We start from the raw sequence: 15,018 nt of genomic DNA on the forward strand, positions 1-15,018 counted from the left end.
AATCTACCAATGTCTCATACCACGATATATCCTTTAATGTCTCCTTTGGATACTCCTCATTCAGTAATTTTTCAAAATACTCTTTCCACCTTTTTTTCACATCATCATCACTCAAGAGTACCTTATAATCAACACCTTTTTGTACGCCATATATAATGATAATCTTTAGACCTTTTCTCTCTTTTTGATTAGTTTAGTGAAGATAATTAACCATTTACGTATAATAAAAAAGCTATTTTTTTTACTTGCATTTTAAAATTAACATTTGATTTATGCATATATTTTTATATATTATTTATTTATATATTTCAAAATATATTATTTAAAATTAAATGAGTCAATTTTTTCGGGGTTTGATTAGTTTATAGTAATTCCGGACTAAAAATCTGTCAAACTAATTCACCCAAAAATAAGACGTCAGTATGGAAATATTGCAAATACCAGTTAAGAAAAACGTTTAAACTATGCTTGTGTTATGTTCACTCAACTCCTGACGAATCGAATGAAGAGGAATTCTCTTCATAATTTTGTAGATCCACAAAGTTGTAAAAAATGTATAACGCATGGAGCACTGTTTTCTGCGCATTGAAAAACGCAATACTTCAATTAACGTTGTATAACTTTTATGATGGTTATATTTTTTTTTCGGATCAATGTCATCATAAAGATGATATTTACAATTTATTTGCCAACATAAGACTTTATCTTGAATTTATAAAAAATAATAATGAGAACAAATTCTCATTTGTTGTAAAGTATTAGGTTTCTTCATGGAAAATAATGCTAAATTATGTGACAGCAATAGTACATGCAAATAAATTGTGGAAACTCCATAGAACAATGATATAAAGTTACATCATTCTGGTGATAAAAATTTTGATAAAGTTTTCAAAAAGAAATCTCTACTTAGTTTTCCACCAATAAAGTCAATCCGTTCATTTGACGCCACAAGATCATATGGTACATTAGTTCTATCAAACGTAGATTCATACCGTTTATCATGTTTGTAATTATTTGTAAATTAAGTAATTAAGTTTAATATTCAATAATAATTAATTAATATGTGATTTTCAGAAAACTGCTTTTGATGGTAGCTTGCAACTGGAGTATTTTGAAGTAGAGAATGCGTACTGTTGTCGATTTTCTAAAAGGAAGTACTTTGCAATTAAAGGTTTTCGGTGGATGAAACTGCGAATAGTTCTGTGCTTCCTCTCGGGTCGGACTATACTAGACATAGAAACACAATAAGCCACAAAAAATTTCTGAAAAACTGCGGATACGAATTTCGGAAACAATATTACCATTATCAACGCTAAACACATACTGACACCACGACTGGAAAAAAACTTTATATACCCCTAGTGACCTTATTACTTAATGACGTTGTCACTAATATTATCTTAATTATAAAATTATAAATTTAGCTAAATTATAAAATTATTTATTTTAATAAAATTAAAATAATATGAGATCTCTTGTGTCGAATATTAATGCTCCAATTTGGCAATTTGGCTAAACACTTAAGGGTATTTTCATCTATTCATAGCTTTTCAGTTAAAAATACTTTTAAGTTTAATTAAGTATTAAATTAATATTTCCTTAGTTCAAAAATTATCTGGTTATACTATTAAAAATAATGACAGGTTAATTTATTTAAACGTAACCTTATTTACGAGTATTCTGATAAATATAGCATTTGGTTTTCTTAAAGACAGCCAGTTTTTAAGAAGGAACAAAACATAGAGCAGGATAAAATAAATGAATTTATTAATTTAACAAATTAATAAATTACAGAAACGGGTAATATCATTTAGCAACTTATAACAATCTTCTAATGAGTTAACTACCATATACATCTTAAGATCGTCGGCAAAAAGGAAATAATTACAGAAACGAAACACGATCTTTAGATCATTCATGAATTATAAAAATATTAAGGGAGATAAATGTCCACCCTGTGGTACACCAGATAGTACACTAAAAGCAGATGACACTTTGTCTATGATTTTGACTTGTTGATTTTTTTCCATTAAAAATGAGCAAATCCATGATAGTAGAGGGTTAACAACGCCAAGAGCATTAAGTTTATTTAATAACAGTTTGTGGTCAACTGAATCAAAGGCTTAATTAGGTCAGTTTATATTGCGTCCACATGTCCTCTTTTTTCAACAGTATCGAATAGATTTGTGACATACACTTACAAATTAGTACAAGTTGATTTTTTGGTACGAAAACCGCGTTGTTCATTAATTATGACACTATTAAACATATAAGATAACTTTGGTTCAATCAATTTTTCAAAAAGTTTTGGTATCGAGCTTAATTTTGAAAATGGGCAATAATTGCATATAGAATTACGATTACCAAATTTAAAGATTGGTATTACAAAACTAGATTTCCATATTTGAGGAAAAGTACCAAGAGTAAGGGACATATTAAACAAAGTGTGGATTGGACGAGCAAGGGCATAACAACATTTAAATAAAACAATTGGAGGTAAATTATCTGGTTCAAAAGTGCAGTCTTGACCCATACTTTAAAGTCTTTCAAAAACTTCAGATAAGAGTATAATATACTCTACATATTATGTAGAGACGAGGCATTAATTATGGATTCAGTTAAAATATTAGTATTATGGTGGGTAATAATAGATGGAGAACTAATGTATACTGACGAAAAATAATTTGCAAATGCATTAGAAATAGCTCGGGTATTATCATAAATAGAGTTATCATATGACATCGGAGATGGAATAAAATTAATTTTGCTGTGCTCTTTAATAAAGCCCCAAAATTTTTTTTTCCATAATAAAGTACATTTTATTAGCTCTAATTTAAGATATATATAAAAGTGTCAGACTTTCTGGAACACTTTCAAAAGATAAGTGTAAAAGTAAATTTTTTGTGAAAAAGTTGTCATTTTGAATCCCCTCCTGTGGGCAGGGTAAAGGGTCAAACTTTTAAAAAACAATATACCAAATGATAGATAAAGACATTATATATCTATAAAAAAAAATTATAGTTAAATTATAGATTAAGTTGTTTTTAAAAAAGTAATTTCGTTATTTCCAAGTAAAAATAAATGACCACTTCTCAGAAAAATGTGTACTCGAGAATGGAGTCCCACAAGGATCCCCCCTGAGCATTCTACTTTTTCAAGCCGCAATCAACAACCTACCTGATGAAATTTCACATCCTGTGAAATCAATTATGTTTGCAGACGACACTCATATTTATCTCAAAGGGAAAAACATTAAATCAATGACACGCCGTCTTCAAGATTACCTAAACGACCTGTCCAACTGGTGCTTCCACTCAGGTTTTATTTTCTCACCAGAAAAAACCAAATGCATCATGTTTACCAAAAAAAAACAAATTTCAAAACCAAAGTTATTTTTGGGAAACACACCTTTACCATTCGTGAACAACATAAAAATTCTAGGTTTGATTTTTGATAAACTTACATGGAAACCTCATATAATTAAGACCAAAACAAGTGCAACAAAAAGTATCAATATCCTGAAAACGTTGAGCCATGTTGAATGGGGAGCAAAAAGCTCCGTCTTAATCAACCTATATAGATCTCTTGTTAGATCTAAATTAGACTATGGATCAATTTGCTATACCAATTCATACCCTAACCTCCAAAAAACAATTGACATAATTCATAACAATGGTCTAAGAGTTGCAACCGGAGCATTAAGAAGCAGCCCCATCCCAAGAATTTTATCCATTTCTAGAGAACCTCCCCTTCATATTCGCAGAACCAAATTAGCTCTAAATTATATTTCTCGCATCCTTTCCTCCCCAGAAAACTCTACATTACCATTTGTGACTCAAAATCGTTTTGCAAATATATTTTGCTCCAATTCAAATCTAAAAAAACCATTGGGTTTAAGGATGCTGTATGAAATGTCGCTTAACAATATCGATCCAAATTCAATTATCAAACGAGAATATAGTGTGGTGCCTCATTGGAGAGTGCCATCCTTTCTCGTGGACACCAATTTAGCTAATTATAGTAAAAAAGAAACGTCAAGTATTATCTATAAAAATTTATTCAATGAAATCATCAACTCTCCTCCGTCAAACCCACAAATCTATACAGACGCCTCCAAAACCAACTCAGGCGTCGCGATTGCTATCATAAATGGCCATCAATCTATATCGTACAAACTACCAGACCATAACAGTATTTATACGGCGGAATACTTTGCACTCCTGGAAGGAGTCTACCTAGCCATTCAATTACCTGATTCAATCACTAACATTTGTACAGATTTACTCAGCGCTCTTAACAATCTTAAGTATAACTGGTACTCAAGCACCCTAGCAATTAAAATAAGCAACATCATTGTAAAAGCTAACAAGTACATACGGTTTATATGGACACCAGGTCATTGTAGAATAGATGGCAATGAAAAAGCCGACCAAGTAGCTCGTGAAGCAGTAAATAACCCTCTGACCGAGATACGCACATACTCCTCACTCATTGACATCCATAGGAATGTAAGCACCTTTTGTACAAATGTATGGGAATCCGAATGGCGGCGTACACCTAATAAAAAACTAAGGGAAATAAAAAATACTACAGAATACTGGCCCAAACCTCATACATCAAATCGCAAAGACGAAGTAGTTATCAACAGACTACGTATTGGCCACTCAAAGATGTCCCATGAACATCTTATGCGCAGAAAAGATCCTGCAATGTGCCAAACCTGCGGAGAACCTCTCACAGTCAAGCACCTCCTTGTCCAATGTCGTAACCATATAGATACCAGAAAAAGATAAGAAATGCCTGATAACCTCTTTGAAGCCCTCAGCCCAACCCATGACAACACCTTCAAAATAATCTCATTTCTTAAACTAATCGATATGTACAACTCAATTTAATCAGCCATTGTATATTTGTATTTAACTAGTTTAAGAAATACTATGTATAATCATATATGTAACCTAATAATTTAATTTTGTTCAAACTAATAACCTTAGAAGTTGAAGCTTAAAAAATAAAAATAAAAAAAGTAATGGTAGTTTTAAGTAAAAAAAATTGAAAACATTTCGAAAATTAACGATTTTTTTGGAGATTTCCCCATTTACAGGGAACGAGGAAACATTTTTCAATTTCTGAGCGTAATGTCTTCGACTAGATACGATTTGTGATATTTTAACGTATCGTTGAAAGAAATCGGTTCGGTGAGAGCTGAGAAAAAGTGGTAACAGACACAAAAAAAAAAATAAATAATTAATTAAACACATCATAGTAAAATTAATACCTTTTAATAGTTTTGTATCGAAGCTAAAATTTTAAATATGTTATTTAAATAAATTTACAGAGTGATTGATTTATCATGGACCACTATGTTTCTTCTAAAATAATAATTACCTTGAAAAAAAAATTTTTAAATAACATATAAAACAGTAACTTATAAATAACTTTAAAAGTATTTAATTAAGTATATGACTGATCAATAACAATTTTTAAACTAGCAGTTCGAAATTTATTAACATACTTATTCTCAGGACAGTAGAAGTTTGCGACCGAAAATGTGTAACGATAAAATCCGATTACTAATATACTACAAGAAAGCTATTCTAGAGTACTAAATTGATAACTACGCAACAAATTTAAGTTCGATTGTGTCCCGCGGGTTAGAAATAACTTCATAAGCAAACTGACAACGTTGCTTCCATAAATCTGCATAATTAAAGGGGACAGAGCATTGAATTTCTTAATGTTTATGAATATCAGACGTTGCCAGTTTGCTTATTGGCATGTATTTTATTTTAATTTATCGCCGTTTTTAAAATATCTGTCCCATCTGCTAAAAACTGTTGTTTGAATTTGTCGCACAAATATATTAAAATTATTGCTATTAATACCGTTCGGTTGAGTTATTTTTCTGTTCATTATTTATTGCTCATTAGTATTGTATATAAATTGTATGTTGTTTATTATATTGGCTTTGTCAATTTGTGATACAAATAAATGAATTTAGCACAATTTTTAGTATATTAAAATTATTATTATTTTTTATTACAAATATTTATTATGTTTGATAGAAGTTATAAATTTTCTTTTTACATATTATTTTAAACTAAATATATATTGTAATTTAATCGTTTATGCACTATAATAACTTTTGATTAAAAATTATAAATAATTGTTTACAAAATTATGAAGTTAATAAATGTATAAAACTGTTAAATGAAAATTGCGTGAAATATTACTAAAATATATATATAAATTACGGAGTGATTGATTTATCATAGACGTCTAAATTTCTCCTAAAGTAGTAATACATTACAACATACATTTTTAACTTGCTTATAAAATATTAATTATCTAATTAAAAAAAAACTGGCCTATAATAACTTTTTAATCAGTACTTGAGAAATTAACAAGTTTTTATAGCTAACGGGTGAAAGAGTGTGGTCATGAAATAATTTTAAGCTATAAAAATAGTTACACTGTTTACTAATACACTTGAGCACTAAGTAGAAACTACACAACAAATTGGCGATAAATTCATTGATTATTTTTAATTTAAAGGACTGCTATTTAAGGAAATAAATACTGAAGTAAATCCAGCTAAGTAGTAAGAGCTCTTGAGTGCTAGTTGTGGTGATGCGACTTTAAATATAATACCACTAGTCACAGGTATAAAAAATTTTCAAATTGAATAAAATAAAATAAAATACAATGCTCATATTATTATTTAAAGGTCGCAGTAGAAAATAGAAATGAAAACAATAATGATAGCTATTATACTATTATAGCAACCGATAACTACGAGAGTACACGTATTAAATCTAAAAATAAATTATCCCATATAGAAATACACTAATATTTTACTGTATCGACGTCGCTGCCGGTTGTCCAAAACCTGTACATGAGATTGCAGCTTAACTGTCCCCGCAGGCACATCATTGCAGCGCCTCGCTTATAATATAAGTTTCAGAATATTGCTGGGACGACGCTGTGGGCGTCCAAACACTGCTCGTGTGTACATGGGCATCCACAAATACTGAGGAAAACAACTTTTATGTTCGCACACAAGTGTATTATAACTATTTGACTATTTAAATATTTGCATTTTTAATAAAAATGTAGAATTAAGAATTTACAATTAATTTTCTTTTTTTAATTAATTTTAGTGAAGGTACGATCGTTTCGTCGTCCAAACCTCGAGCCGCCTTTGATATTTAATTAAATAATTTTTTCTTTTACAAGAACACCACAATAGTTGAAATAATATATTAAAAAATTATTAAAAAGCAATTTAATAAATGTATAAAACTGTTAAATAAAAATTGTGTGAAATATTACTAATATATATATATATATTAAATTGATTTACAATGTGATTGATTTATCATAGTCGTCTAAATTTCTCCTAAAGTAGTAATACATTACAACGTACATTATTAACTTGCTTATAAAATTAAATTGTAAAATATAAATTCCTATTAATAGACCGTTTGGTGAAGTAATTTTTCTATTTATTTGTTGCCCATTAGTATTGAAAATAAATTACATTTATAAAATGTATTCAGTTTGTTATTGTTATTAAGTAATTGATTTATCACTATATTACTACTAAATTTTTTCTAAAATAATAATACTCTTGGTAGTATTTTTTTTGGCTTTGTTGAATACTATTGATCTCTCAAATTACAAGTGATTTATGCCTCTATTTGCGGTTAACCATTATTAAAATAGAAAATGATCTAATATAAAAAATAACTGGTCGATAATAGCTATGGTACCAGTAATTTTATTCTTAGGCAGATGGAAATGAGCAGCCGAAAAATGTTTAATGATAAAAATAGTCATAAATATGTAAGAAAAATAAATTAAAAACTGCACAACAAACAAATTGGCAACAAATTCATTGATTATTTTAAATTCGAGATAATTGAGAAAATTAATACTGAAGACAAACGTGTTAAGTAGTAAGAGCGACGAATTTAAATAATCGGATAAACAAAATTAAAATATCATAAATGTATAGTACAATTAATATATTTATATATATGCATTACGCGAGAGAACGTGACACGGCGACCAAATGGTAAGATACAAATAAAAGATCCTATATTTCTTAATAGTTGCGTTCGATTGTGTCCCGCGGGTTAGAAATAACTTCATAAGCAAACTGACAACGTTGCTTCCATAAATCTGCATAATTAAAGGGGACAGAGCATTGAATTTCTTAATGCTTATGAATATCAGACGTTGCCAGTTTGCTTATTGGCATGTATTTTATTTTAATTTGTCGCCGTTTTTAAAATATCTGTCCCATCTGCTAAAAACTGTTGTTTGAATTTGTCGCTCAAATATACTAAAATTATTGCTATTAATAAACCGTTTGGTTGAGTTATTTTTCTGTTCATTATATATTGCTCATTATTATTGTAAATAAATTTCATTTATAAAATGTACGCTGTTTATTCTGTCGACTTAGTCAATTATTATTATAAATTATTCAAGCAACACTTTTACTAGAATAAAGTTATTATTTTTGTAACAGAAATGTTTGTTTATTTGATAGAAGTTTTAAATCTTCTTTTTACATTTTATTTGAGATTATACATATATTTAAATTTATAATAGTTTAATCGGTTATGCACTGTAATAACTTTTAATTAAAAATTAAAAAGTATAAATAATTGTTTACAAAATTGTATAGATAATAAATGTATAAAACTGTTACTTACAAATTGCCTGAAGTATTGCTAAATGTATATATATATATATATATAATATGTTATTTAATTAGTTTTACAGAGTGATCGATTTACACATTGACTACTAATTTTTTCCAGAAGTAATAATACTATTGGTTTTTTTTTTTTTTTTTATGTCTTTGTTGAGTACTATTGATCTCTCAAATTACAAGTGATTAAATACTTTTTGAGTCAGTCTTTTATCCTTTAAGAATACCAACTTAATAGTTTTAAATAGCAACATAAATTTTTTAACTTGATTATAAAATAGAAAATGGTATAATTTAAAAAATGATTGGTAGATAATAATCATTGGAGCAATACTCCGAAAATTATAAGTATTTTTATAATTAGTCAGATAAAATTGCGCGGCCTAGAAACGTCTAACGATAAAAATAGTGTTATCCAGTAACAAATATATATGGCAATTAAGTTGAAAACTATTAAACAAATTGGCGACAAATTTATTGATTATTTTATATTCATCAATCGAGTTATTGATTTATCATTGACAACAATATTTCTCCTAATAATCTTGAAAATATTTTTTTTGACTTTGATTATTAATATAATGTTAAGCTATAAGTAGTTAAATATTTTTCAAATCTGTTCTTTATACTTTAAGGACACCAGCTTTATTTTTTAAATGGTGATTTACATTTTTAACTGCTCTAAAATAAAAAAATAGTATAATTAAAAAAATGACTGGTAGATAATAATCATTGGACTAGTACTCCGGATGTCATTCTTATATTTAGGCAAATGAAATGCGCGGCCTTGAAACGTCTAATGATAAAAATTGTCACAAATATGCTAGAGCGATAAATTGAAAACTACACAACACATTGGCGACAAATTTGTTGATTATCTAATAAATTAGATTTTATTAACTAGTTGGACAGATATTTGAGAAAATATGTAGTGAAGTTATTGAGGAAAGTAGTAAGAGCGACCAATTCAAATATTCACATGAACAAACTTTAAGTGTCATAAATGTATAGTAAAATGAAATATTGCTTGAGAGAACGTGACTCTGTACCCAAAAAACTGACAACGTTACTTCGATAGATCTGTATAATTACAAAGGATAGAGCATTAAAATAATTCTTTTCCCTAATACCACGTTGCCAGTTTGTTTATTACCTTCTCTTTTATTTGTATTTGTCGCCGTTTTTAAAATATCTGTCTATCTGCTGAGTAGGATTGTTTAAATTTGTCGCTCAAATATACTAAAATTATTGCTATTAATAAACCGTTTGGTTGAGTTATTTTTCTGTTCATTATTTATTGCTCATTATTATTGTAAATAAATTTCATTTATAAAATGTACGCTGTTTATTCTGTCGACTTAGTCAATTATTATTATAAATTATTCAAGCAACACTTTTACTAGAATAAAGTTATTATTTTTGTAACAGTAATGTTTGTTTATTTGATAGAAGTTTTAAATCTTCTTTTTACATTTTATTTGAGATTATACATATATTTAAATTTATAATAGTTTAATCGGTTATGCACTGTAATAACTTTTAATTAAAAATGTTAATAGACCGTCCGGTTGGGTAATTTTGCTATTTATTATTTATCGCCTATTAGTATTGGAAATAAATTTTATTAATAAAATATATGCTGTTCATTATATCATCGGTTTAGTCAATTTTTTTTACACATTATTCAAGTACCCCATTTACTATAATATTGTAGTGTTTTTGTTTTGTTCTTTTATAGTAGAAATTTTTGTTATGTTCAAGGAAAGTTTTAAATTTTATTTTAAACTAAATATATATTATAATGTACATTAATTAAATTATAGTTGAAAAGTAATCTACATAAGATAACCAATCTCCACAAAAAAAAAAAAAATTTTAATAAACTTAATTTTAATCTGAAGTATGTCAAATATCGGATTAATCTAATAATAAAGCCATTAAATTAAAATATGTAATATCAATTATATTATTTATACAAATTACATGAAACATAATAATAGTAATATTTATGTTTAAAAAAATCTAACATGCTGTATAAAACACATTGAAAAAGTAAATACACGCCAAAAAAATAAATAAAACTAATAACCTGATCAAAAAAAGGCTTTGGCGTAACATTTATCCAAACTTTTATTTTGAAGGATGCCTTACATAGAATAAAACGATTTTAACATGTTTTGTGCGAAACAACTGTATTTGATCTGTGTTAATGCTATAGTTGAAAAAGTACAGTTCTAAAATTTTTAAAAAATTATAAAGGAAAAAATTATCTGTGATCTAGCATTTAAATTTTTTCTTTAACATCATTTCTATTATTTTATATTCGCTATTTTTTGGTTTTTTAAATGTTCAATAAATAACTTCAGAGTTGCGTTATAAAAATTAGAAAAACACTAGATCATAGATTTTATACAATAAATTGAATTTTTTCTGTCGACATGTGTTAGTCCCTAGTGTCATTTTTAACATGACGATTTTCCTGTTAAGCGGCGGTAACTGATTACCATAACTCATTAACTGCTCCCTCGCCATATATTAAAACCAGTTATTTTTAATGATGTGAAATATCGAATAGTAACTATGGAACTAATCGATAGTTACACAATATATTCGAATAGTTTTTAAACTATTCAATAGTTTAAGCTAAAAATAAACTATTCGGTTGTATAAATACAATTCAAATAGTTATACAATAGTTTAAAATATTTGAAAATGCCGATCACTAATTTTTACTATTATTAATTGTATAATAATTTATTTTAAGTATTCGCTAATTAAGTGTACTTAATAAAAATTTTAGATAGAACTAATCGAATATTTGTTGAAAACCATTCGGTATCCTATTTGAAAAGTTTTTAAAACTATTCGATAGTCTATTCGAATATTTTTTAGAACTATTCGATATTTTTGTATTTTTATACGAGGTGTGACAATAAAATAACGAGACTTTTTTAATAAAAGTTATTTATTTTTAAAATTTTACAATTTAATGATTGTCACCTTCAAAGTACCTTCCCTCAGCATCAACACACTTTTGCATACGTCACTGCCATTCTTGAAAACAATGTTGCCAATCGCTTTCAGTTAGCCCTTTTAGAAGTTCTGCCGTTTTCATTTTTACGTCATCAACCGTTTGAAAATGGGTTTCTTTTAATAAATTTTTAATTTTTGGGAATAAGAAAAAGTCACAAGGAGCAAGATCTGGCGTGTAGAAATATTTTTTTCAGTTAAAAAACATTGAATTGAAAATGCACTGTGAGCTGGAGCATTGTCTTGGTGAAGAACCAAGCCATTCTTCCACAGATCTGATCGCTTTTTTCTAACACATTCTCTTAATTTAATTAATACCTCTTTATAATAATATTGGTTGACAGTTACCCACTAGGAACCCATTCAACAAAAATTATTCCCTTAATGTCAAAGAAAACAATGAGCATTGCTTCGAATTTCGACTGCTCATTCGTGCTTTCTTCATTCTTGGGGAAGTTGGTGTCTTCCAATGCATGGATTGCCTTTTAGTTTCAGGATCATATATAAAAATCCACGTTTCATCACACGTAATGATATTATTTATAAAAGATGGATCATCTTTGATGATTTTTAAGATGTCAGAACAAATTTCATTGCGATTGAATTTTTGATCAAATTTTTAAGAACCATTTTAGCACACACTTTTTTCATATTTGAATTTTCAACTAATTTCGTCTTCCACGTCCTCTCTTCCATTGCAAAACCGTTTGAGCCATTCAAAAACGCGAGCTCTTGATAAACATTCTTCACCATAAACTTCACATAATATACGAAATGATTTCGCAACAGTTTTTTTTAATTTAACAAGAAATTTAATTTTAACACGTTGTTCGATTTTTATATCTAACATTATTCGACAGTATAGTCGAATTTGCACTAATAACAAGGTTACTAACGTATAAGAAAATAAACCGATTTCATCAGTGTTTATAGTACTTTTAGATAAGTGTTTCCTAATCATATTTCAAAAAATCGTTTTATAGATAACGTTAATAGTTTAGGTTATATTTAGAAAGTTTCGTTATGTTATTGTCGAATAATTATACACTATTCGATAGTTTAAAATATTCGAAAATTCCCATCACTAGTTATTTTATATTTTATTATCGACGCACAGGGGTACCATTTAGCAGTCGCTTATCTGAATTTATAAAAATATTGTTATTATTGACGGATGTAATAGGACTTACATTTTAATTTTACAACATAAGGAAAACTAATATGAATCGACAGCATTTATTGTATGTGAAGGCACCACGACGAACCAACTGTCATTTTAGTAGCTGATATTTTATTGGTCGACTAAAGTCAGATATTCTTTTTTCGAAAAGTTAATTATTAGTCAAAAATTTAAAGGTCATCAAGAAAAATTTGAGTATGCATTTAAAGCTTACCGGTCCTGAATCTATTTATACGTAGTAAAAGGTATTACTCAAGACCATTTTTTGATTTTTAAGATTTTTCATAATGAGTGGTAAGAAATTATAAATTGTTAAGTCTGTAATTAATAATCTCTACATATATTAAATTTCATAGGATAAAATGGCGAGTTTTATGAAAAACGTGTAAAACGAAAAATGGGTATAGGCGTCATTAAACAGCGTTTTACATATTTCAGATTGATTATAAATATATTTATGGCACATAAAATACTCCTCACTATATGTATGTATTGAGTGCGTATACACACTTAGTTTACAAAGTTTACTCGCACTATAGAGAATATAAACTTAAATTAAATTTCATATGAGCATTTCGATACTCAATTTTTCTTTTCAACTATTCAATCTAAAATAAAATCTGCAATATATTTCGAAAAAATGCATTTATAATTACCCCAATTGTATACAATTATCCTACTTGACCCTATCGCCAAGTAGCGTATTTTTTTAATTCAAAGTTTAACTTTTTTTATTTCAATTTTTTGCATCCACGAAATTTTTTACTCCTAGTTTAATTTAAGGTTTGTCATAAATAATAATTCTTTTGAAATTGAATTTGAAATTCAATTGAAATGGTAGAAAAATCATATATATTTAAACACATTTTTGATTTCTTTGATAGATGTGAAATGGGATTTATTTTAAAATCCCTACATCCGCTTGTGTTTGACAATCGCTATGAACAAATGTATGAATTTATACATTTTGTCTGTGTAATATCAATCACAAATTTTATTCTGACCAAGTATGAATTTATTTAGTGAACTTTTATTTCTTTCTTCATTGTGCATTATAACGTTACACTGAAAGTTATATAACTATTGTGTTGGAATCAGTATACTTTGATATTTCAACTTTACTGCGTTTTGTGTATTTTGTGAAACATGCGTTACACAGTCATTAATATTTTAGTAGGTTTAACATGATGTGTTTACTTCTGGAGATTGAAGATTCTCATTTCCCTAAAAGGTTGCTCAAGTTGGATATAAAAGAGCCAAAAAATATTTGAAATCACACACAAAAATAAAAATTGACATTAATTAAAAATTTGTTTGATTAAATTTTTTTCATCTCCATGCCAACTATTTGCAGGGCAACACCAACCGGTCACACTAAAATCTAACAGATTACTTTAAAGGTACATGTGTCGTAGAAGCTGCATAAAAAGATATGAAAAACAATTTTTTATATTTTTTCGGACGAAAAAAATCATTTTTCAATCGGCTAAAATTATTATTACATATTAATTTATTATGTGCATTTTATCGTCTTTATAAATTAAAAAAACATGTAATGCACAGCATAGCAGTCACTGGTACAATGATAAGCCGTTCCAAAGTAGTATTAGGCGGCAGTACAGGTACGCGCATACTATCTGGAATGATTGATAGGAGATGACTGAAGAGTTCAGTTGTCTAAAAGCGCATTCTCTCGGTCATATCGTTGTTTTGTTTGATTCTCTTAATAGGATTAATGACAAGAACAATTATTTAATGCACTTAAAAACTTTTTACTTAAATGATTTTAGTGGAAAATATGTAAAGAAAGGATACGTAACCGCTTTTAACTTAATAAATATAATTTATTAAATTAATAAGTCATACAAATAAATTAAATTAAGTTCTAAGCAAAATAAATAATAATAATGGTAATCAACAAATATACTACACTATAATATGATCTAACACGATTTAATGATTGAAAAAATAACTTTGACTCTATTAATAATCGACGTACTTATAAATTTAAAAATTAAACAACTATTAATTTTTATTAAAAAATATAATGTGTATTTTATAATATTAAAGCTGTTTTATCTAAAAA

At 27.6% G+C, this 15,018-nt stretch overlaps 1 protein-coding gene across 1 annotated transcript; it reads left to right on the forward strand.

Annotated features, from left to right (window-relative positions):
- The first annotated feature begins 3,353 nt into the window (after nt 1-3,353).
- Nucleotides 3,354-4,793, forward strand: LOC126902170 (uncharacterized). The gene has a single exon (XM_050679198.1). It carries the CDS (start codon nt 3,354-3,356, stop codon nt 4,791-4,793), a length of 1,440 nt encoding a protein of 479 aa, XP_050535155.1.
- The last annotated feature ends 10,225 nt before the right edge of the window (nt 4,794-15,018 follow it).

This window comes from Daktulosphaira vitifoliae, unplaced genomic scaffold (assembly GCF_025091365.1).
Source record: "Daktulosphaira vitifoliae isolate Bord-2020 unplaced genomic scaffold, ASM2509136v1 Scaffold_3, whole genome shotgun sequence".
Taxonomy (NCBI): domain Eukaryota; kingdom Metazoa; phylum Arthropoda; class Insecta; order Hemiptera; family Phylloxeridae; genus Daktulosphaira; species Daktulosphaira vitifoliae.

What these genes read in the sequence shown, in the direction of transcription:
- LOC126902170 (XM_050679198.1), top strand. Translation starts at nt 3,354, where the DNA reads ATGTTTACCAAAAAAAAACAAATTTCAAAACCAAAGTTATTTTTGGGA.